The sequence below is a fragment of the Cicer arietinum genome, chromosome 6, assembly GCF_000331145.2.
Source record: "Cicer arietinum cultivar CDC Frontier isolate Library 1 chromosome 6, Cicar.CDCFrontier_v2.0, whole genome shotgun sequence".
Taxonomy (NCBI): Eukaryota; Viridiplantae; Streptophyta; class Magnoliopsida; order Fabales; family Fabaceae; genus Cicer; species Cicer arietinum.
The window spans coordinates 20,212,679-20,239,200 of record NC_021165.2 but is presented as its reverse complement, the minus strand read 5'-3'; the positions used below and the strand labels follow the sequence as shown (position 1 = coordinate 20,239,200).

Sequence of the window (26,522 nt, the reverse complement as noted above, 5' to 3'; positions counted from 1 at the left end):
AGCAGGAATCATAACAACCAAAGCAGCAACCATTGAAAGCATCCCAAAAACAGTACCAAGAAGAACAGATGCATAAAGTGCAGGCCAACCAGAGGCTGTTGATGATTGTGAATTGTACCAAGAAAGCATTGATTTGAGAAAATTCCATAAAGATGCTAAAAGGGTGCCATAAACAAGGAAAAAAAGACATGCCCATGTTCTTCTTTTGCTCATTATGTTTAACAGTAACATGTATGAAGACGATGCTTGTTGAATAGATGATGTCGGTTCTTCTTCTGCCAATTTTGCCATTTCTTTGACTCTGATTTTACTCTTTCTATGTACCAATTTGGACCCAGATATGGATAAAAGAAAATGGTAATCAAAATGTACTGTAGGATTTATTTAAGGTTATTAACTATGTTTGAAACTCACGCGATTTTGTAGCGCGTAATGTTTATTTCGCTTTTTCTTTCTTTCTTTTCTTGTTCTTTTTTTTTTTAAATAATCATTTTTAAGGTCAAAATATATTTGGTGGGTTAAATTTAGGGCTCAATGATTATGCAGATCCAATTTAGAGTTTATATTTATGATTAATCTTAAACTGTTAAATGAGTGGTTGTGGTTTTTTAATTGTGCCGGTTGTAAATATTTAGTGAGACAGTGAAATCAATCATTATTGTTTACTATCAACTTAAAACTGAAATTTACCACTTAGATTATTTAAGTTTTTTTTTATTTTTAAGTGTTTTAAGTTATATTCAATTTGTACCATTAGTTTTTAAATTATATAAAATTATAAATATAGTTTTTAAAGTTTTGATAATTTTATCGAATTATTGTCATAAAAAGTTAATATCTAATCAAAATATTGCAATGAGTTGAATCTTCAAATTACTTTTGCAAGTGAAAGAAGTTAATGATATTAATTTTCAAATTACTAATGTAAGTGAAAGAAGTTTTTCAAATTTTTAAATGATTATAAAGAAAATCAATAAATATAAATAATTTATAAAGTTTGATCAATATTTTTTGAATATTATTATTTAAAATTTGATTAATGTTTTTTGAATGATTAGTACGTATAATATTTATAGTATTGTATTATTCACTTACAATTTTATGTTATTGTATCATATTCTCATGCTAATACATTAATTGCTATAGGTGATACAGTAATTTATAATATTCATATCATTTTTTTTTTCTTTCAAATCACAACGATACAATTATGTGTATATGGAAAAAAAATTGAAACACATCGTTGTGGGAACTCTGTTAAATCTCTCAACTCATCCTGATAAAGAATCCTGTCGCTCTCAACTGATCCTGACAAAGAATCAACTCTTGTCGCTCACACTTACCTTATTCATAGCATGTGTACTTATGCTCTGATCTGATGCTCTAATACTATGATCTGATAATGGTACATATGATGCTATGAAAATATATCTGTTGTTAATATTATGTCTTGAAATGCTCTTAAAATTGTATGCTTGTCACTTATGCAAAAAGGGGAGATTGTTGGACTTTAGTCCTCTTAATCCTAATTTTGACATAATTTACAAACATACAATGTTCATACATCATATGATAAATCTAACATTTTAACTGATTAATTTATGTTATTTTTTATTTGATTAATTTGATAGTGTTGGAGATGAAAATATGAGTTTATTTAAATGGCAGATTATTAATTTTATGGGTTTTGTTTGAAAATGGTATAAATTTTTGTAAAAAAAAAAGTAAAATTTTGATAAATTTTGGAAAATATGTATAAATTTTTGTAAGAGAGACGATAGAGTAAGAACTAATTATCAAATTTGAATTTGATAGGCTATGTTTATATGGATATGGCTTTATCATTTTTTAAAAATTTTACTACTGTATTAACATTTTACATTGTAGATTTATTGTTAAATGTCATGCAAATTTAAAGTTTTTAGAAATCATTCATTCTAAATTTATTGTTAAATATCATGCAAATTCAAAGAATTCATGAAGGAGTCATGAATACTATAGTTGCCAAAATTAACAATTTTAAAGGATTCATGAAAATTAACATACAAATTTAAAGATAAAAAAATTCCATAAACTAGTGTGGTAATTCATGCGCCGCACGGAATATTCGTTGATTGTAAATATAAAATATACTTGTAGATGAATTAAAGTAACTTATAAAATAAATATATCAATACCGATAATTAATCATAATGTCAAAAATAATTCTTACATATTTTCTTCTTATTATTATTATTAGTATTATTATTATTATTATTTTTATTATTATTATTATTATTATTATTATTATTATTATTATTATTATTATTATTATTATTATTATGCATAAAACATAGGAGCACAATTTGTCGCTAAGAAAAATATGACATGACTTATATTGAACAACCTTTTATAATATTAAATTTCATTTATTTTAAAATAAAACACTTTCGTATTATTTTTATACAAAATTGTCATATTTATATATATATATATATATATATATATATATATATATATACACACGTGCTATATGAGTTATTAATTGAGTTAACTAATTGATAAGATGTGAGTTAGAAGAGATAGTCATGATAAATAAAATAAGATGTCTATAAACCAAGTTTTTTTTTTTTTTTTTATAGTTATGAAAGTTTATAATATCTCAAATATTTTAGGAATAATCAATAATTAAGAATTATGTTTTTTCTAGACATCTTTAATATTTATCTCTTATTTTGATATTTAAAACTTTCTACTATGTATGAGAATAGGCTATACCGTCTGTCAAGGGTCTGTGGGTCTGATCTATTTAATAAAAATGTTAGGCTCAACTATTTTTAAAGTCTATTTATTTAAATAGGTCACACTTATGCTTATAAAAAAGCTATTAGACCTGACATGTCGATATATATATATATATATATATATATATATATTATTATTTATTAATGTTATTTTTTATTATTATATTAATAATATTACTTTCTATTTTAAATTCTATCAATTAGACAACCACTTAGTAGTCATTCCATATTTGGTAGCCATTTTATATTTGATAGTCGTTCCTTCAGTAGCCGTTCAATTAGTCAATCACTCAATGATCATTCCATATTTATTTTAGAAAAAAATATTATTTGAAACTAAAAATTATTTTTTAGGGTTTAAAGGATGTTTGTTTCATATTTTTTAAATATTACTTTTTTAAAAATATTATTTTTTGTTTAATATGTATAAATATATACATTGATATTAGTATGTGGAGAACAAGTATAGCATTTAAGTACATTGATAATTCATTTTCATTTTATCTATTTTTGATATAAGGGCAATTTGTTTTACATTTAAAAAAAGTTATTTTAATTTAATATTTAAAAAAATATTTTTTATAAAAGTTTATCTAAATATAGTAAACGTTATTTCGAAATTATTTATTATCGATATAAAAAAAATTGACATTCGATAATATAGAGATTTATTATTGGAGATTTTAACACAATAAATCAAGAATTGTAAATCATTTATAAAGTTTGATTAATTTTTTTTGGAATGATTAGTATAAGATACAAACTATTATATGATTTGGTAAATTTTCTAATGTTCATATGTTTTTAATTACTGTAATTATTGTTGAAAGCGAAATAAATGATTAACTTGTACAAACAAAATTTAACTTAAAGATGAAATCGGATAAAATTTTTAAAAAGAATTTAAGAGAGAATTGAACTAAATTTAAAGGTGCAAAAATATATTTTTGTCCTCTTTAATTAAAAAAATGATTTTAATTTACATAACCAGAAAAGTATTAAAAAAATAGAAGTAAATAAGTCTCTAGTCTATAAAATTTCAATTTTTTGTTTTAATTCATGTCAAAAAAATTGTTTTATTGAAATGTCAATATATATTTTTGAATATATTTTTTGTAGAGTATGTTTACAGAATTATAAAAAAAAATCTATAAAAAATATGGTCAAAATTTGATTTATATATGCACACTAAAAATATAAAACTTTTTACAATGATAATATATTAAAATTAAATTTTTACAAAACTATTTTTATGAATTTGTATCCATTTATTACCAATGATAAAAAATAAGAACCAAAATTAAATTTGAAAATTATTTTAAATAAAAAGTTCCTTTTAGCCGTTCTCATAAATATTATTTTAATTTTTTTTAAGCAGATAATATTTATTATGATAAAAAAATTCATCACAATTTCCTTTTTTTTTACTCAAGTATATTGCTTTCTTAAAAATCACTAAAAATAAACTTATTGAATATTAAAATAATATGTATCAAAGGTCCCTTAGTGTTGGCACGTTCACATCTAGTTGTGGCGCGTGAGAATACGATTTTGTGCACGCGCGTTGGGAAAAAAACGAGTGAATGGTTTTATGAATCTTAAAATAATTTGTACCTTTAATTTGAGTAATGGGAAGCAGCTGCTATGTTTATGGCTTTATGCTGATGTTGTTAGGTTGGGTGAATTTATTGGATTTTTTCATAAATCATTCAGGTCATTGGGTTGGGAAATTCATGGAATTATAATTTGTAACCATAAGTCCACAATACAGGCTTGATGGAAATTTTTTTGTCTAAATTATTCTTTTAATCTCTCTACTTATTTTTTTTATATTATTTCAATTTTCTATTTATTGGTCACAATTTAAAATGTATGCGAATTTAAATTTATAAAAATATATATATTTATAGTTATTATGAATACATTTCAAAAATATTTTCTTTAAAAAAAAACATAGGTATGTAGTATGTACAAGATTAACACTAGTGTTTTCTTTTACAAGAGACTAACACTAGTTTTTTATTTTATTTTAAAGACAAGACACAAACACCGGATAATTAACGATAGCATAATAGTTCAACTATAAGAAACGTTTCCAAATAATTGGCACACAATACGCAATGAGTGATATCAATATATTTTTCAAAACATATTTTTTAAAAGTTGAGATAATATTGACAGTAGAAGAGTTAAGAACTGGAGTAATAACGAGATTGTAAGTTTGATTTCTAATTAACAATAGTAATTAAAATACTAATTAAGGGAAGATAATGTAAATTCAATCTATTATAGAAGAGACATTGTAATACTAATTTCTAAGTTTGATTCTCATAACGATTTAGTGAGAGACATTGTAAATTCAATCTATTATAGAAGAATGTATTGAAAAAATCTATTAAAAGTTATTTTTATATAATAATTGTTGCATATTAGGTATGAGTTTTTTTTCATCGATCAAGAACAAATTTAAAATTGTTAAAATAAAAAACAAAATAAAAATATAAATCTATAAACAATCTATAAACAAATTCACATCATCTTAGTTAATAATAAAAAAATATAACTATCAACATGTCAAAATTAAAAGGTAAAAAATCTTTATATCTTTGAATTTGTAATGTTGATATCGTTAAAATTATTTATTAAATGTACAACAGATCGAAATTAATAATATGTGAATTTAAATCAAATAAATATCATAATAAAATAAAAAATCAAACACATGCTAAAAAATAACAAAAAATATATTAAATTTAAATGATGAAATCACAATCAAAACATAAACCCATATAATTTAAAACTAAAGACAAAGTCTGAAAACTTCATATTGGATATGAGGTATTAATTAATGTCTTAATTAACATTTAGTTAATTTATTTATGTACACTAGCTATTTATTTATATTAGAAATTTTTTATTTGAAAACCAGCGTCTTTCCATTTCAATCTTCTAGTAATATAAATGTTGTTACGTATATTCATGCTCATGCATGTGCAGTTGATAAATAATAAATTTATGTATTATAAGTTTCATTTTATGATACGTTTGTCTTTTGTGATCAATTTCTATTAATAGTAATTAATCTCCTAGTGTTTTTATTTATCTATTAATCTATAATAAATCCATTTCAATTTATTTTATTAAAAAAAAATAAAGTTGCAAATATTAAGTGTGTTGGTAAACTTTGGAAACACGCATAGTACCCGTGGGAATCAATGATAAAATTAAGTACGGGAATCAAATAAATCTTTTGATTTCCAATTTAAATTTGAATTGATTATTGGTGTAAAATAGTTGGCAACCACTCACACAAAGCTCTACATCCAATGATCTTCTCATTAAGCTGCTTTCACTCAACATCTTTAACTAATGAATGTTTTCAAATTAATTTACTGCTTTATTGGTCATGATTCATATTTGTTTTTGTTGTTTATTTGACAATTGGTGATTAAACCTATTTTGAAGATTATTTGAACTAACTTAATTTCTTTTTGAATATTTCCAAAATTATGCCAACAACCTTTCAATTACAAAATATCAGAATGTTCGGTGATCGATGAGGCAATGATATATAGGACAAAGTTGAGTGCTAGATGGAAGCAGCTTGCAAAAAATTATGGTTTTGAAGACACATGGTAGAATATTTTGGAAGTTTCTCCCAACATGTTTTATACATTAATGTAATATTATGGCTGAATAAGGCATATTTTTTGGTTAAGTGCTATTGTTCTTAAGTGTTCTTCGAATTTGACTTATTGTAATAAGAGATTCAAGAAATAACTTTTTATAACTTAGGTGAAATCAAATTTACTTTTGATTTTGTCTATTAAGCTAATTTTGTTTCCAAATTTACTTCATGACAAATTTCTTTAATCAATTATATTTCCCTATTTAACAATAGTTTTTTTTCCTAATGTACTTGGTTACCAAAAACTTACATATACCAGATGTATCCATGTAGAGTATTATGAATTTGAATCCCACACTACAACATACTAGCTAAATATCAACACGGTATTTTATTATTTGAATTGTATTTATAAGACTATTTAAAAATCATTTTATTGTAAAAAAAAAAATTCCTGCAATTTCCCTAGTTTACATTTTATTTTGCTTAGTCTTTTGGATTATATTAGTATATATATCATGGTCTTGTAAAATTCAGCTCCTTGTTTTCTTACCATTGGTATGTTCTAAAAGCATTTATTTATATCTAAAATCAGTTTACCGGTCAAAAACATCCAAAAGGAATAAGATATTTCATGTTTCCTTATTCTTCAAGTAAATTTAGGTTAAATACAACCTGTGGTCTCTTAACTTAATTTCAGTTAACGTTTTAATTATTTATCTTTTTTTCTTCTGATTTGGTCATTTATTTTAATTTTAAGTGATAATTTAATATTTTATGTTTTAAAATGTCAACAATATTATTCTTATTTTTTTTGCAAAAATTCAATAAGTTCATAAAAAACTTCAACTAAAACTCATAAAACTAATTATCATCCTCAATATAATGTAATTTCATCGAACTCATAACTTAAATATTTAAATAAACTCATATTTTCATCTTCAACAACATTAAATAAAGAATGACAAATATGAGTTTATTTGAAGATTTGAGTTATAAATTTGATTAAATTTATTTTATATTACAAAATATAATTAATTTTATGGATTTTGTTTGAAAATTTTGATGAATTTTTAATTTTTTTTTTAAAAAGGATAACATTGTTGACGTTTTAAAACATAAAAGATCAAATTGTCACTTAAAATTAAAATAAATGACCAAATCGAGAAAAAAAAAAGATAAAAGACTAAAACGTTAACTAAAATTAAGTTAAGGTATTACAAGTGGTATTTTTATTGACTTAGTCACTTTATTTCATTCTTTAAATATTATTTTTTCAATAGTCAATACTTTATTAAATATCATTTTTCTAATACAGTAGTAATAATTAGTTGTTATTTATTATTTGTTTTCTATAATATTATATCCAAAAAATATCATTTTACTAAATGACATAATTATTATAAAAATTAATCGATAAGACCAGTTATTTGGAATTCACATAAGTAGTGGGTTTGAATCCTGATTTTTGCGTGTTTGAATCCTGATTTTTGCGTGGATATGACAGGACGATGCTATTTTTTGTTAAGAGGACTTAGTTAAATAATTAAGAAATAAATAATTGATGTTTTTGATCGATAACTCTAAAATTTATATAAAGGGACGCGTTATTACATGTAACTAGGTAAGGTAAGGTAAGGTAAACTTCGTTTTATAGCAAGCTATTTGTCAATCATTAATTTTTTTTTCTTATATTAAGTTTTTATTAATAATAATTAATATTTAATTATTATTATCTATTAATTAGTTAATTTATAAATCTATTTCAATTTTTATTTTAAATTGTAAGAATGTAAGTTACATGAGCATAAGAACAAGTCATTTTATTTATTTTTTACTAATTAAATTAAATAACGTATAGAAAAACATATTTTTATTTCACGAGAAGCAATAGAGCAAACTTACTAAAAATTCATTCGAATAGTTGCTCTTACGGTGTTCCTTGTTGTATAGAAAGATTTATCTGAATGCTTGAATTTATGTGTTACTCGAATTGAAGATTAGACAACATATTTATATACGTTCTCTTCATCTTTTAGAAAATAAAATTTGAATTTGAAATGATGACATTTATTTCGAAAACAGACTTAACTCTTATTTGTTACGAAGAAAAAAAAAAAAGTTGTGAGAAAATAGTTTAACGAATTTGTGTTTCATAACATCTAGATTACAAAAAGTTGAGTTACTCAAACAAAAATACATGTGTTTCATCTATCAAATAATTAAAGACATAAATACCTAATTAACAAGGATTTTACGGACTATGATTTATGTGATATAGTTTTACCATTTTTATAAAGATTAAAGGGTTATATTTTAATTTTACGTATCATATATTCTATCTTCCAAATTTATTGTCAAATATCATGTAAATTCAAAGAATTCATGAATGACTCATTCTAAATGTATGGTTAAATATCGTGCAAATTCAAATGATTCATGAAGACTACAATTGCCAAAATCAACAATTTTAAAAGATTCATGAAGACTAATATACAAATTCAAAAATAAAAGAATGTAAACTAATGAGATAACCCGTGCGTCGCACAAAATCAATTATGAATATAAAATATACTTCTAAATGAATTAAAGTACCTTCTAAAATAAATATACCACTGCTGATATTTAGTTATAATGTTAAAAATAATTCTTACATATTTTCTTTTTCTTATTATTATGATTATTATTATCGCTATTATTATTATTATTATTATTATTATTATTCCTAAAACATAGTAACACAATTTATTTTTTAAGGAAGACATAACTTATATTGAACAATCTTTAAATATACGAAATTTCATTTATTTTAAGATAAAACACTCTCATATTATTTTTATATAAAATTATCATACTTATCTATTATATATATATATAAATATATATAAATAAATAAGCATGAGGTACGAATTTCATACTAATACTAATATAATTTATATATGACTTATTAATTGATTGTTAGGATGTGAGTTAGAAGAGATAGTCACCACAAATGAAATACAATGTCTAAGAAAATAATAAGAGAGATAATTATCTTGTCATCTCTGCAAATATAAAGTTTTTTTGTTTGACAATTATGAAAATCTATAATATCAAGAATATTTTAGGAATAATTAATAATTATGAAATATTTTTCTTAATAATAGATCTCTCTAATATTTGTCTCTTATTTTAATATTTAAAACTTCCCACTCTTTATTTATTTATTTATTTTTGTAAGGACTATATTTAATTAATAGAGATAATTGATTCCCATTTTATCTATTTTAATTTTGATATAGGGCCAATTAGCTTTACATTTAAAATAAACTATTTTAATTAATATTTTTTAAAATAATTTTTATGAAAGTTTATCTAAATATAATAAAAGTTATTTTGAAATTTTGTCACCGATTAAAAAAAATAATTTTGATATTCGATAATATAGATATTTATTATTAGAGATTTTAACACAATAAAAAAATCACATTCTTTTAATAAAAATATCTCTAAAAAATAATTTTCAAGAAGAGTTTTTCAAAATTACTTCTCATTTTAATTATTTTTTAAGTTTTTTTATAAAAAATTATACTAAATAGAGGAAATATTTAAAATAATATTTTATAATAAACTTTTAAATTAAATATTTATTAAAAACTTTTTTGAAAAGTTATAAAAAAGTAAAATATTATAAAATTATATTTTTAAAAACTATAACAAATGATCCCATAATGTGCAGTTGGTTCCCATAGAATTAAAATATAATCTGACTAATTACTAATCTATAACAAAAAATTCCTCTTTAAACTTAATGTCAAATATTTCACTAAAGATGTGCATAATTAAAGTTATGCCAAATTGATTTTAGTAACGTAGAATAGAATCCACTGTTTCCCAAACCAAAAACAGGAAAGAAATACTTTAGTTTTCAACTAAAAAAATAAATTAAAAAATACCACCATTACATAGTCACCCACAGAAAAAGAAGAAAAAGTTGCATACAAAAAATAAAAGAAAATTAAAATAAAAACGCGTTTAATGGTGAGTCTTGTACTCCTCCAAACAGAACTTCAATTCAACGACCAGCTTGGAACACAAAACCAAACACTAATCTTAGTTTGACAGAAAAACGTGGTAGAAGAAGAGAGAGAAAGAGAAAGTCTCACTATAAAATCTTCATCATGCTCTAGAGAGAGAGAGTGGTGTCCTTTGACTGAGCCTAGCCGGCAAAAGCCGTCTAAGGTTTGATGATAATGTTCTTTTTAATGTCTGAATACGCGTTGAATTTTCCATCAAACTTTTCTCTTTCCTCTTAATTTTTCTCCTCTATTTTCCTTACCCTTAATTCCAATTCAAAGGTCTCCCAAGTCTTTTTCTATTTTTAAAAAGTTAATTCCACGTTTTATAATAATACACTTTCTTTTAGTGTTCTCATCTTCACCCCCCATAACTTTTTTCTACCTATAATTTCATGTCTGTAAGAAAAATGCTTCCTTTAAGTAGCGGGATCTGAATTGCAGAATTGGGTCACTTTGGAATCTTCAAATATTGGATTCATGGTCTTTGTGTATGTCTTTAATAAGGAAAAGTTCCCATCTTAGTAATTGGATTGAAAAAAAAAAGTGGTAGTTTTGGTTATGTTAGTATTAGCATGACTATGTTCATGAGTTTTGTTGCTGATGAATCATGATCCTAGCTCTTGAAGGTCAATATTGTAATTTTATTATATAGTTGAATTGAGGTGTTATATATCTTGTTGTTGCAACATGGGTTGCATATGTTCAAAGGGTTCAGCTGTAGAAGACAGCAATGAAAGTAACTCAAAGAAATTCCAATCAAATAGCACAAGACCTTCAGAGTTGAATGTTTTGAGGTTGAATTCTTCCAAGAGGGTTGAGGGAGGTAGGGTGAAAGATTTGTCATTAGATAGAGGCGATGCGAAAGCGAAAGCTTCATTGATTGAAAAGAAATCCAATGGTTCAATGAAGTTGTATGATGATCAAAATGGGAGGAAGAAGAAAATAGAGAAGGCTGAGCTGACTGTTATTGATCATCCTGGATTTGGAAGCGTTCCAAAGGCTATAGAAGGTGAGCAAGTTGCGGCGGGGTGGCCCTCATGGCTTTCTTCTGTTGCTGGTGATGCTATCAAGGGGTGGATACCAAGGAGTGCTAATACTTTTGAGAGGTTACATAAAGTAAGATGATGCCTTGTTTGCTCTTTTTGTGTATGCAATATAATTAGTGTCTGTTTGGACCGACTTATTTGCGCCTTTCTACTGACAACCATTTATGAGACTGTTTGAGAAAGTTTATGAAAACGACTTATGACACACTTTTTTAGCTTATTTCCATATAAGCTCTTTTAGGATAACTTATGAAAAAAGATTATAGGCTCATATGAAAACAATTTGAATTACCAACATGGTGTGATACAAGTGGTATATACTTGGGTCCCTTAACCAGTTGGTTGGGAGTTCGATCTCTAACCGGTGCATATGGAAAAACATATGTTGTGGGAGAAGTCAACTCCTTAAATCGATCTCAGTTACTTACTTCGATGAATTAGTCTATGCAGTTATGTGCGATTGTGAAGGATACCTTGATTTACAAAAAAATGACTTTATTTTCTTGTTATAAAAATACCATATTCATAAGCACTTATATGTAAAACGCTTATGCTATTAGTGCTTAATTAAGTTGTTTATCCAAATAGAGCTTTAGACATATAACTCTCACTTTTAGTACTGGTATGGTATCACTGATGAAAAAAACAAAAAAACTGAATCAAAATTGAGTGGGATTTACAAATATTGTGTATTTTGGAGTTTATGAGTCAAATTGTACAGAATGGAGGGGAAGGAAGTGGCCAGGAAACATTGGTAGTCTAATGTTTGCATTTCAAAAGATAATCAGCTTTGTTACACGAGAATGTTTTCTGTAGAAATCATGTGGCTGTTTTACAAATGGAACATAGACGAGTGTTGATGTTGGGGGATCCACTTAATGGCGCTAATTTTCCTATGAAAGGAAAGAAAGGGCTCAATAATGTTTGCTTTGATTATATAGAATATAGAAACTTGGTGACAAGATTTTATGTAAAAATTATTTTTCAGTTTTTTTTTGTGACGATGCTTTGGAGTTTAAGGCAGTGTTAACTTGTTTATGTGAGTTAAACTTCTTATATTGGTGAAGGAAGGAGGTTATATTATTTGTTTTTGTTTTTTATTTTGTTTTTTCATCATTGATGATAGTAGTCTATGCTATGATTTAAATGGTTAATTTGGTGGCATTCTGTTATGCAGATCGGGCAAGGAACTTATAGTACTGTTTATAAGGCTCGTGACCTGACTAATCAAAAGATTGTTGCATTGAAGAGGGTGCGGTTTGATAATCTTGATCCGGAAAGTGTCAAGTTTATGGCAAGGGAAATACATATTCTGCGTAGGCTCGACCATCCAAACATAATAAAATTGGAGGGCTTGATAACCTCAGAAACATCTCGCAGCTTGTATCTTATTTTTGAGTATATGGAACATGACCTGACAGGACTTGCATCAAATCCTAGCATCAAATTCTCTGAACCACAGGTAGTAATGGTTCTTTCAATTCTCTCTATTGAAAACTTGAGATTCCAATTCTCACCCTTTAAGCTTAATTTTTTAGTTGAGTTAGGCTTAACCTATATTCCAGGATGGCATCTAAGTCTAACTTAGTTCTTATTTGAAACATCAAGTGTAATTTGGCGAAGCATTGTCGTTATTTGAAATTTGATAAGCAATTGTGTCTGTTTGATACTCCATTTTTTTATAAGAAAACTCCTAAAATAATATTTTTTTGTATGACAGCTGAAATGCTACATGCATCAACTTCTTAGTGGATTGGATCATTGTCATAGTCACGGTGTCCTCCATCGCGACATAAAGGGTTCAAATCTTCTCATTGACAATAGTGGTGTTTTAAAGATTGCCGATTTTGGTTTGGCAAATGTTTTTGACTCCCATCGGAGTATTCCATTGACGAGTCGTGTAGTAACTCTGTGGTACAGACCACCTGAACTCTTACTCGGAGCAAATCATTACGGGGTTGCAGTTGATTTATGGAGCACCGGTTGCATACTTGGGGAACTATATACCGGAAGGCCCATTTTGCCTGGAAAAACAGAGGTATGATGTTGACGAATCTACTTTCCATCACTATGTAACCATACAAGGTTCACTACTTGACTTTTATCTGTCTTGGATGATATATATAACATGTATATAATGAACCGGATGCCCCTAAGCATCAATGGTTTATATTCTCTGACATTAGGAATGTCAGTGTGTCTGTGTTACGTGTCCGTGCTTTATAGAATACTAGCATTGTATGTTAATAAATGTATGATGTACCTAAAAATTGATTTTAGTTCCTTGTAGGTTGAGCAGTTGCATCGGATTTTTAAACTTTGCGGCTCACCATCCGAGGATTATTGGCTTAAGTCGCGGTTGTCTCATTCAACAGTATTCAAGCCTCCACACCATTATAGGCGATGTGTTGCTGATACATTTAAGGAATATCCGTCAACTGCTGTTAAGCTTATAGAGACGCTACTTTCCGTAGATCCATCGCATCGAGGAACAGCAGCTGCTGCTCTGAAAAGTGAGGTATGCTGGTTTATGCCTTTAATAAGTAATTATATTGTAGGAACCTTCTTCCTTTCTAACCTTCTGAGAGGCATGTATGTGATTCTCCATTTTGAATTTTTCCCCATTTTTTGAAATTTGACAGTTCTTTACATCAGAACCTTTGCCTTGTGACCCATCAAGTTTACCAAAATATCCTCCTAGCAAGGAGATTGACGCTAAAATGCGGGATGAAGCAACCAGAAGGTACCTGATTTGGTTTGATTCTTTTTATGTTTGGGCAAAGACAGTGATATGTATTTTTAGTAATTAGTATTATGATAATGGCTTCAATCTTTTGGATGAAATCTGTTACTAAGTACTATAAATTATATAGCTTAATCTGAATAATTTCTGGACAATCAAATTGATTTCTTTTTTATTACTAATTTAAATTTTGAATGATGGGATCTCTGTCATGACAAAAACATCATCAATGGGTTCTGGCATGTACTTATAGTACAAGAAATATGTATATCATTGGTCATTGAAGGCTCGCAGACATAGTTATATCGGAGACTTTTCAATTATTTTGTCAATGCAAATGCTTTTATTTGTTTCATCACAATTGTTGATAAGCTATCTGTGCCACTTGATTTATCCATTCATGGCAAAAAGATGTCTTGTCATATAAGCCTATTTTTTTATTTTTTTTTAAGATAATAATAAGTTAATAACTGATATGTATAATTTTTTATTATCATTTTAGGCAAGGAGCTAATGGAGATAGGGAACAAAAAGTTGGCTCAGGGGTTAGACAAGAAAAAGGATCTAGGGCCCATGTCACAACAAAGGACACTGCTGACTTGGGGGCAACAATACAGGTAATCTTTCTGTTATTCATTAGGAAAAGGACAATGAATCGGTTTGAAACTTCTTTTGTGTATTAGCGAATTGGTTGTCCTAAAAGTTGTGTGAATTTATTTGAGTTTATCTAGACTGTTAGGGAGAACTTGTGAAATGTTCATGAACAGTTTTCACTTTTCAGCTTATTTCCATAAGTTCTCCATGAGAGTTTATGAAAACAGTTTATAACTTATATAAAAACAATTTGACTTTATTTTATCTTTTGTTATAGAAATAGTTTATACGTAAACACTTATCTGATAAATGTTTATAACATAAGTGCTTAATTAAGTTGTTTATCGAAACACGACTTCAATCAAAAAATGATGTTATATCATATGCACAGTGACTATTGGTTATTTTATACATAACATTTCTTAAGCATCTGATATTTGATCGATGAATCCCTGCATATTAAGTTTGAAGTATTCTAGTGCTCTTTTTAGTCTTTTCACTTGTGCTCTTTCTTCTGCCTTAATTTTCATCTATTTCCCTCTCATTTTATCTTACTGTCGTTGTATGCAGCAGCAAGCAAAACAGTATTCCATGTCAAAGAACCGAAGCGAATTGTCATATCCTCATAGAGAACACGTTTCTGGGAATCTTGGATTCCCACACAAACAGTCAGAAGATGTTAAAGAGATGGAAAATAATTTATCTGGCCATTTTTATAAGAGGCCATCACATTCAGGCCCATTGGCTCCTGGTTCAGGCTGGGCCAGGGGCGTTAACGAAGTCGATAATGGGCCTCCTGTTTCAACCAGAGTGAACCTATCAAAATTATCCGGGCTAGTCGCATCCAGAACTTTGTTGTCAGAAGATCAGCAGCAAAAACCAGTTTCCTTGCTCCACAGAAAACCAATTGAAGTAAGAAAATCAGTCGAGGCGAGTAATGGATCCGAGTCCAGAAGAAGGAGGGATAAAAAACGGATTGTTGATCAAAGTCAAATTGTAAATAGAAGAGTCCCAACCGAAAAATCAACTCCGGTTAGATATTATTGTTGTTGTTATTTGTATTATATACTGTACTGCAGAGTACATTGAGTTTTGCTGAGTAATTGAATATCGATGTTGAATTCTATTTCAGGATGGACACGGGTCAAGTGGAAACAAGATATACCTGTCTGGTCCATTACTAGTTTCATCAAACAATATGGACCAGATGCTCAAAGACCACGATCGTAAGATCCAAGAGTTTTCGAGACGAGCAAGAGGTGAGAAAGTCCGTGCACAAAGAAAGTAGTCGAATTACATAGTCGCTTAAGTTATTTTTACGAAAACATTTATTTATCTCTCAATCTAGAAAGGGAGAGAGTGCATTCACTCTTACTGTAACATATATATATCATGTAAATTGCAGGCCCTATAACAGAAATTGATCTTTCTCTTACTATTCACCTTTCACCCTTATATTATTAATATAAGAATGCAAGCAATTTAATTTAGTATGTTACTTTTACCCTTCATGTTTCACCATTAGACTATATAAACATGCTAGCATATGCATTTTTTGGTGCTACATTTATTATCCTAAAAGTTGGAGATGAGTAACAAACTTCCGGTATGTGTTACCATGTACCGAGCGCCTCCACCGTGCGTCCTATAGCCTCTCCAAGTGGTATGTTTTCGCCAAACTCACGGTACCAACGTGGTTTTCAATTACTGTTTGTTGCCCCTAAGCCTGGTTTCTACAGCAGTAAACAACAAAATGATTCTGTTGCTGGTGATAAGAAAAAAAGTTGAACTTCACGTTGGAGGCATTGGCACTGAATTTGTTTTATTAGTTGAAGAAATGCAATCTTTAAACCTAGAAATGATATTGATCTGTTTAAAATTGAAAATAATTCAAAATTTGAGCTATTTCCATAAAGATGGAATTGATATTTGGGTGCTTTGAAAAAAAGTAGAAACGTATTTAGATTCTTATTCTGTCACAACAAACCAACTGGTAAGTGGTAATGTAATGGCAATAACCTTCATTAATGAAATTTTAATCTGTCCATATTATTATTATACAAGCTTCAAATTGTTAGCACAAGCCATCTACTTCGTATAGACAGTGCTCAAATTGAAAGCAATCATTCAAGTAAATACTAATCTTTTAGGAATGGAAAAGTATTTTTCTTCTTTTTACAAGTTTTATATGAAATTTATATTCTTTTATAATAAATATATAAAATATACTAGTAATGTGGACGCCTTCATATATGGATGAAACCGAAACAATTTCAGTCAAAGACGCGAACGAATAGATAGGTTAATAAGAAAGCATATATAAAAAAGCACCAGTGGTCTAGTGGTAGAATAGTACCCTGCCACGGTACAGACCCGGGTTCGATTCCCGGCTGGTGCAATACTATTTTTTGCTTTCTATATTATTTTGGAATATTTTCTTTCTTTTATTTTCCGTGTCAACTTGCCTTAAATTTATTCACTGTTGTGATCAGAATTTATTAGTTATTACAAATATTTGGTTTTAAAAAATCTCAACAAAATCTGATTACGTATTCATTTATTTTTTATTAAATTTTGTTGGGCATCCACTTAATTTCAATTTGAAGGTGCTGGTGATATTGAGATTAATTACGCAGCCCACTACAACGCTAACCATTTTACCCAAACTTTCCTTCATATTTAAAATGTAAAATATTAAATGTGTTGCCCAAAATCAATTTTAAAGTGGATGTTGATATTATTAATTGCTAACAAAATATAAAAATTATCAGCAGCCATTATTATTATTATTTTTAAATAAAATGAGCTCTTTTATTTAAGATTTTGCTAAAATTATAATTAATTATTCTGTTAATGAATCATAACAGTTAAATTATTATAAATATTTAACTTTTATTATGATTATTTAAAAATCAATAAATAGTGATTATGATCTATTATGTTAAAAAATTAACCTCTATGTCTATTTTATATATATATATATATATATAAAACTTTAGGTGGAATTAGTCTTTAGGTGATTATGTTGAGTAAATAATCAGATACCATAAAGTGACCACATATTATACATAGATATACTATGGATGCATCAGGAAGAAGTTGTATATTGTATTTGTTTGCTAGTGCTTCCTTAATCAGCATGGTTTCTAATTAATTTAAAAAATTTAATGGATTACAAATTTGTCCTTTATGTTTATTAATGCGATGATGGAAGATGATATCATAACTTCGTACATGTAATTATTAATGAACACTTTATCTACTCTCATTGCTTAATACATAATTTCATTTTCAAGGTGACAGTGCTCAAACTCAAACTCTATCCTTTATATAAATAATAATAATTTTTGTCTGCATCATTTTTTAGATAAATGCCGTTTCCTTTATGCAGAAATTTTATATCTTAAATATATTCGTCTTATTATATGAATATGTTAAAAACTATAACTTCTCATAATCTCCGTATCTTATATCATTTCATTTGATTGTTTAATATTGCAACCACTACACAGACATATCAGTTGGAAAATTGTATGGGAACAGCCAACTGAATCACTGAGAAAAAGAGGAATGTCACTTTTCTTTTTGAAGAAAAGTTAATAAGACCATTATTATAAAACTTAGTTAAGAGTTAGTTTTATTGGTTAATTATTAGTTCGTAAGTCTTAGTTCACTAAACAAATATTAATATTATTATATTAAAGATTCTTTTTTGAATTTAAATTCGAGATTTTGTGTGAATTAATTATAGTAATATTTTTCGTATCTTCTAAATTATAGTAGTTATTATTTTTATATCCTCTTAATTAACCTAACAAACTATATCTCTAATATAATTAATTATCATTAAGTATGAATGCACAAATGAAAATTTAAGTTTCGGCTACATAACCAAACTTCTGCTTCATGGAAGATTTGCATGCATTTAGTTGATACAATAAACTCTCGCTTGCTGTTGATGCCATTCATTCAGTTGTCAAATCAATTCCCCTGCATTTTTAAAACAAATCATGGACAAAAAGAAATTTCTTGAAAATATTAAGCCATTTGATTTCCAATTTGAAAGTCAGCTGAGGTCATTCGGGAGCTTGAGCAAAAACTTTGAGGTGTCAATTTTTTAATTTTTTAATTTATAAATCAAACATACAATATTGTATTGTACCTTAGGTTATAATATGTTTTTGATGCTTATAAATAGGGTTAAACAAGTGTTTATTTCTTATAAAATTTTAAAATTGTTTTTAGTTTCAGTAAAAAAAATTAATAGTTTTTGTTCAAGGAAACAGTTTTATTTTCTATCAAAATGGTGACATATATTTTTGAGTGATTTTTTTCAAGTATATTAGATGATTGTAACAAAATTTTCTAAAAAAATATGAGTTTAAAAGTTAATTTATATATTTATATTTTTGTTAATTTTATCTTGAGTTTAAGATATTTAAAAATTTATATTGAATTCATCTCTATTAAAAAAATTTAAATTTTTGCGAAGAAACTTTTTATAATAATCTAAATATTTTGCAAATAACAAAGAAAACTAAACATGTTTCAATTCAATGGAACTAAAACTATTTGTAAGATAATTTTATAGAAACTAAAAAATGTAATTTCTTTTACGAAAATTAAAAAAAAAATTTATAAAAACAAAAAACTTATATTATAATATTCATTTTAATCGAGAGTTTAAATTAAATGCTCTACACATTCATAATTTTCTCTATATATTATTATTTTTATAATTATTGGAGTGGCCACCCTATATATCTTTGAGAAACTTCATCCCTAGTTGAGGTTATCAACTAATTAATAGTTCTAGATGATTATTACCTTTTCTTCAAAGTTTAAACAATTACACTAATGAAGGAACCATATTCATCGATTGTGGGTTGTTTAACTACTTAAAAGAACGTTATGTCATACTATAAATATTTGGAAAACTAAGAATCTAAGCAAAACATCATAAAGATAAAATACAGATAAATTAGTATAATAAGTTTTGAGTGATTATATAGTTTAAAAAGATATTTACAACTTCTATTTATAAACCAATGATTAGAGCCTAACTCTTATTAGTCGTGACCGTGGTTAGATAAATGATTAGAGCCTAAAAAATAGCAACACATGCTTATCTCTTCCTTTTCTCAATTAATTTTGATTTATTTTATCTCTTCCTTTTCTCAATTAATTTTGATTTATTTTATCTCTTCCTTTTCTATATGCCCCGACTGCATTATACCTCGTCTTTACGTAATTAAACTTGGTTGTAAGCCATCTTTGACTCCAACTTATAATATTTTTGGGTGTAAACATCATCTAAACCATATATACGATTTTGTTTGGATACAAACTTAATTAAGTACACATATTTGTAACATATGAAAAGTATTCACATATAAGTTATTTTTATAATAAAAGATAAAATAAACAAACTCATTTAAAAAGAATACCTCGTTTACACACGCCAGTGTTTATTTTCATAGAAGTCTATCGGATAATTAAAAGAGTTGATTTTATTGAGAAATAAATATTTTACTATGAGAACAAAATAAGAGAACAATAACATAATTACAATGATTTAGACATCAAATGAAATAAATAATGGATTTAAGATATTGATATTAGGTGAATATTTAATCTATTCAATGCTAGACAATGACCTTAAAAACCTCAAAATAATTATCTATTTTAATGTAAGCTATTTTCATAAACTATAGTTTATATAATAAGTTAAAAATAACTTATCAACAAATGTTTGAAATAGTTTCGCACAAGTGGATAAACTCAAATAGTATATTTAATTATCACTATGACTTGTAATTTTTGGTCTTTTAAGAGAAATGAGTTTGTTTATATTTTCAATCATATTCATAAATGGAAGTGAAAACTTCTTTGTGCCATTATATCTTTTGTGATTAAAATAAATTTTGAGAAAATTATAATTGATAAAGTTAAGAACCATACAAAAATCACATGAAAAAAGTATATCTTAGTGTGGTCATAAAACTAAATTAGGCTTTTCATCCTCTTATTTTATGTATACTTTTTTTTATAGGTCTCTTTTAACTTAATTAAGATCTTAGATTCGAATTTAAATTTAAAAATACAGTAGTATTACTTTTTTTAATAAAATTTACTATCAATTTAAATTTTATAAGACTCTTGTTTCTTTAAGAAGTTTTACCTTTGCTTTCCTCCTTAATTTATCTTGCTTCCTACTTGTCAAGTTTTGATTGGTAAAATAAATGTAATTGCCAACTTGATCGAAACTCTCATTTTGTGCTTGTCTTATGTTAATTAGGAAAACATTATATATCCCAAATTCGCAATCATAAACTAGTTTATTTTAACCTACTTTTGCACTTTTGTAGTTCTTTGATTTTTACTCATATGATAAAATAAGGTCGCTCTTATCTAGGGGTGTTCAAAAAAACCAAATACTGAACCAAACTGTCGAACCGAACCGAACCGAACTGCTTTTGAACTGAACTGGTTTAAGAACCGAACTGTTTTTGAACTGATTTTGTAAAACCAGAACTGAACCGAACCGGTTTTTCAATTCAAAAAACCGAACCGAACCGGTTTTTTGTTTAAAAAAACCAAAACGAACCGGTTTTTATTTCAAAAAACTTGAACCGAATTTTTTTTAGTCGTAATTAGGGGTAATTATGAAAATTTTGGCCTATATGAACAAAAAAATTAAGTTAAACCAGTTCGGTTTGGTTCAAAATAATAAACCGGTGCACCACTTTTATAAACCGGTTCGGTTCGGTTCTTTGAACTGAAAACCGGTTCAGTTTGGTTTTTCCAAACTGAAAAACAGTTCGGTTCAATTTTCAAATGGTTCTAGTGCAGAACTGAACTTTGCCCACCCCTTTACTTCATACGTGGCTTATTTTTAATAAATTTTGGTAGGGTACCTTAGTATTTTGTTGGGTATCAGTATCTCTATAAGAAAAAATAATTCAAAACCAAATTAATTTCAAAATTAATTAAATACAAGAAAAATGATGTAACGTTTAATTGGATGCTATGTAGTATACCCAACAAAACATGATGGTGTTAACTCTTTTTTACCTAACATAGAGCCTTATTGGTTGCTCTCTTGACTTTCAATATACAATTACAGACGATGGTGGGAATTAGTTAAATATTATGCTATGCTTAGTGCTCCATTTACCAACTTGCTTTTTCATTGGGGTTAGATTTAAAACAATAGATTCACATTCACATAAAAAGATGTTGAAATGAATTTATTGTTTGGTTTAAAAGTAAATGACAAATTTTATTTGGATTAAATAAGTTTGTCTTCCCTATTAATTAATATACTATATTTTATTTTTAATCCATCTAATTTTTGTTCTTTAAACAATAATTCTTTAAATGTTTTGTGTCAACAATTTTGATTTTTACTTTTAAGTCAGCTCTTATGTATAATTTAAAATTTTGAATAATTTTTTACGGACATGTTTAAAAATGTTATAAGAATCTATCCTATAAAATTATAATTTTTTTTAACCAAAGATGAATTAAATATAAATTTTTTAACGCTTAAAAAATTCTAAGTTTTTATGAGAAAGATTCTTATAATGTTCTTAACATGCATGCAAAAAATTATTCAAAAGTTTAGACAATACACATAAATTAATTTTATAGCAGAGATTAAAATTATTGACGTAAAAATATTTGATGAACTATTGTATGAAGAATTTGTTTAGATGAACTAAAATCAAATATGATATATTTATAGGGAAAAAAAACTTATTCAACTCTTCGTATATTTATATCAACAAAGCACAAACTCATATAATTGCTTATGAAATTTAAACTCAATTATATTCAGATATGTAATGTTAATTAATTTTTCTCTTTAATTATGAGATAAGTTTCCAAACAACATTTATTTAAATTCTATCTATTTTTTCTTATATAATGTAATTTCTTTTAAGGAGCTTCTATAATATAAATAAATCTATCTATATATAAACTTTATAGTTTATTTAGTTTATAATTTATAGGTAATAATTTATAGGTAATATTTTATTTAATGTCAAAGTATTTTTCTTACTAAGTTATGATTTGAGGCTTGAATATATTTAATTTAAATATAAATTGATATGATTTAATCAAACAGTTTGTTTCGAGATAAAATTCCATTTCCATACCCGCAAATTAAAATTTGAGTTATAAACTGCAATTAGTTCAATTATGAACTGAATGATGAAAAGAAAACGATAGATATGATTTAGATATATAAAAAAACGATGAATGATTAAAACCATGATTAAAATATTGTTTGATTCAAAAAATGAAAAATAAAATACATTACAAATCAGTGATGTAATTCTTTTATAAAATAAAGAGAAGCAACACCCATCTAAATCTAAATGTACATGTCGTAGTTTTCATCCATAAATATAATATATGCAAATTAACTCTTGTTGCTTTGTGCACTTTTTCATTCACTTTATTGCACTTTTACTATTAACTAACTTTTTTTCACTTTCTTATGTCATAATACACTATTCTATGAAGATATGATATTCAATAAAGTATTAATTTGATGTTTGAAAATTGCAAGTTGAATGAATGCCCTTTGATAAGGTTTAACAGTCCGAGGTTTTATTTATTTTATCTAGTTTAATTATTCTTTGAAAATGATGTAGTTGTGGTTATCCGTTCTTCTTGCATAAATTATCATTTTGCTTGAGTGGAAATCCAAATCAAGCATTTATAAAATAGATACCATTTAATTAAACAATATCATGTTGTGTTAGGTTTTTAAAATGTTGAAATGTATACGTACGATTTGGGGTAGAACTTCAATAACGATTTCGGTAGAGTGTATTTTTTGACGTCCAAAGTTAATGAGAGTATGTATTAGAGGGAAGTGAGAATCAATTATGTACCTTGCACATCAAGTACATGACATTTATATTTATATGAAGAATTGACGTTGTCGTATAGGGTTTTAAGATTAAGTTAATTGTCTAATATGATAATGATTAAATAGTTAAACAACTTAGAGCACATACCTTTTATTGAACTTAACAGAGTGGTCTAAACTATCACAATTACAATTCATTCATAGACATAACTCAACACATATTAAGTGTTTAATAACAATAGATCATAATTTATATTTAATAATAATTCTCAATACATTATTGTCTATTAAATAATTAATTTAACAATCTTTCTATTGGATAACAATAATTAATTACTAACAATATGATTTTAATACTAGAATTTCAATGATGATTAAAACACTTGTAATATAAAGAAAAATAAGTTTTAATGTTGCAAATGTTATATCTGGTAAAGAAAACAAATCATACATGTTAAACACTTACATTTTATACAAGAATGTTGTTGCCTTTAAAATGGACCAATTTTAAAATGTTATAATATTAAACATTCACTAACCCAAAAAACAAACAACTTAACAAACCAATATGAGTTACAATACAATTGTATTTAAGTATCTGGTTATTGATTCTGCCAATGAATTTTTAATTTCATAAAAGTCATATAATATCTATGCATGTCTAAGTAATATGCATATAAGTACCTTAACAACACAATATCATACTCGACAGAAATATTAATATTATACTCGTATTTGTATATTTGTGACCTCATAAAATGTGAAATATTGGTATTTAAAAGATAAGTACAATATAATTGTATGCCAAAAGATTATTGTGCATTTTCCGATTATCTAATAAGCTTTCAATTATGCTATTTTATGAGATTAATTTTTAAGTCTCTTAAAATATGTCATGTTATATTATATGACAATATAAGAATAATAATTTATATATATATATAAACAAACGAGATTCAAGTTCTAATTTAGAGCTCACTAGTTTAAAATTATCATATAATGATATAATATTTAATTTTGTATATAATTGTGTATATACTCTTAGTAATCCAACATATATAGATGAGAGATCCAACTCCTCTAAAGTGAACAACTCACTTTAAAGAGTAAAATGAACAATCTCAACCAATTAATAACAAATCAGAACTAAATACAATAGATGCATCATAATCAATCGTAAACTTGTTAAAATATCAATGACTGATTTTCTCACTTTAGAGAATTTAAATCCATAAATAAGATTTGGATTTTCATTATAGTGTGTTTAGTAGTATGTAAAATATTCTAATGAAATCTTATTTAAAGTGAGATACAAAATTTATAGTCAATTTTTTCACAATAAGTGGCTATACAACTTATCCTTTCACAAGTTCAAGTACACATATTTTACACAAAACTGAATAAAATATAATTACTAATACAAATGATCACATGATGACACATCCAGACAAGTGGTAAATGCAAAATTATTAGGTACATTAGAATATGTTATACCTGTTCTTTTATCGATGTTATGAGATCCACTTTATTTTAGGACTTTGACTAACCAATTTTATTTTTAAAAAATAAAATTTGAATATTATATTTAGTTAACAATTTATAGATTAGTATTTATTCAGTGAAATATGATTTGAGGCTCGAAGTTATATTTAAATATTAATGATATAATTTCATCAAACATTTTGTTTTGAGATAAAGTTCAATTTCCCCACCCCAAACTAAAGCTTTAGTAAGAAGCTTTAATTCATTTAATCATGCACTGAATGATGGAAAGAAAACGATGAACATGATTTCGATTTTAAATTAATGATGTTAAAACAATAATTAAAATAAATTTTGATGCAAAATGTAATAAAAATTTACAAATCAATGACGTAATCTGTCTATAAAATAAAGGAGAACACCCATCAAAATGTACATGTATGTCACAATTTTCCCTTCATATTATATGCAAACTTTTGTTATTTAGTGCACTTTTTTATTCACTTTATTGCACTTTTTCCCCTCACCTAACCTTTTTAAGTGTCATAATAATATAAGTATCCCTCATTTTCTTACATTTATTCAAACATGTCATTTTTCTCTATTATCCTTTTTTATTACATCATCAATATATTACATTTATTATATTATTTTTTATTTTATTTTTTTTATATCTCTCTATTGATTCATACACTATTTATTTATTTATTTTTATGTAAGTAAAGCCAATTTATTAACTAAAAAAAACAAGTGACATTTATCTCTTTACAATCCAGAATATTGTAAAATAAAACAGTAAACTAAGTAAAAAAAATATAAATTCAGAAAGACACACATTTATTCTTTTGTTAGAAAATCTCCAATATATTAATTTCACTAAAGATGTGACGAAGAGAAGTACTCCTGTTAGAAAGATGGAGAAGATAGTGGACTTATTTCAAAAGAGGTTGGAGATCCGATGAAATAGATGATATACCTTCGACCATGTTAATTAGAGTTTTAGAGCCGCTTTCGAATATAATATTTTTTAAACTCATATTTCAAGCCACTCTAAAACCATGAAGAAGAGTCAAAACTTCACTAAAAAGAACATTACCAACGCCTTTTTTAAGTCTTTTTAAAAATTTAATGAACACAGAGTTATGATTTAATATAGAAATCGGTGTACAAATAAAAATAATTTGAAAACACTAGTTTGTACATATCCTTCTAAAGCCCTCAAACGACACAAACACATATAGACCCAAGACTAAGGAGCACAACCAATTCAACCAAGCATGATATCCAAGTTGAAGAAATGACTT

At 26.2% G+C, this 26,522-nt stretch overlaps 2 protein-coding genes and 1 non-coding gene across 4 annotated transcripts in view; 2 read left to right on the top strand and 1 right to left on the bottom strand.

Annotated features, from left to right (window-relative positions):
• The window catches only part of LOC101508890 (uncharacterized), an 878-nt gene extending 472 nt beyond the window's left edge, over positions 1 to 406 (bottom strand). Inside the window, exon 1 of the mRNA XM_004505519.4 lies at positions 1 to 406. This exon is cut by the window's left edge and continues 472 nt beyond it. Within this exon, the coding sequence (XP_004505576.1) occupies positions 1 to 291 (291 nt within the window). The 5' untranslated portion in view covers positions 292 to 406.
• Positions 407 to 10,456: 10,050 nt separating this feature from the next.
• Positions 10,457 to 16,342, top strand: LOC101508577 (probable serine/threonine-protein kinase At1g54610). Of its 2 annotated transcripts, none has more exons than XM_012717225.3 (8): positions 10,457 to 11,585; positions 12,693 to 12,977; positions 13,236 to 13,553; positions 13,806 to 14,033; positions 14,158 to 14,258; positions 14,761 to 14,875; positions 15,426 to 15,884; positions 15,985 to 16,342. In XM_012717225.3, exons 1-8 carry the CDS (start codon positions 11,157 to 11,159, stop codon positions 16,138 to 16,140), a joined length of 2,091 nt encoding a protein of 696 aa, XP_012572679.1. In that variant the 5' UTR covers positions 10,457 to 11,156; the 3' UTR covers positions 16,141 to 16,342. The 2 variants fall into 2 exon arrangements, with proteins under 2 accessions (XP_012572679.1, XP_004505575.2); XM_004505518.4 differs by having other exon boundaries at positions 15,423 to 15,884.
• An 837-nt stretch (positions 16,343 to 17,179) lies between these two features.
• TRNAG-GCC (transfer RNA glycine (anticodon GCC)) lies at positions 17,180 to 17,250 on the top strand. The gene has a single exon. It is a non-coding gene; the product is annotated as a tRNA-Gly (tRNA).
• Positions 17,251 to 26,522: the final 9,272 nt, after the last annotated feature.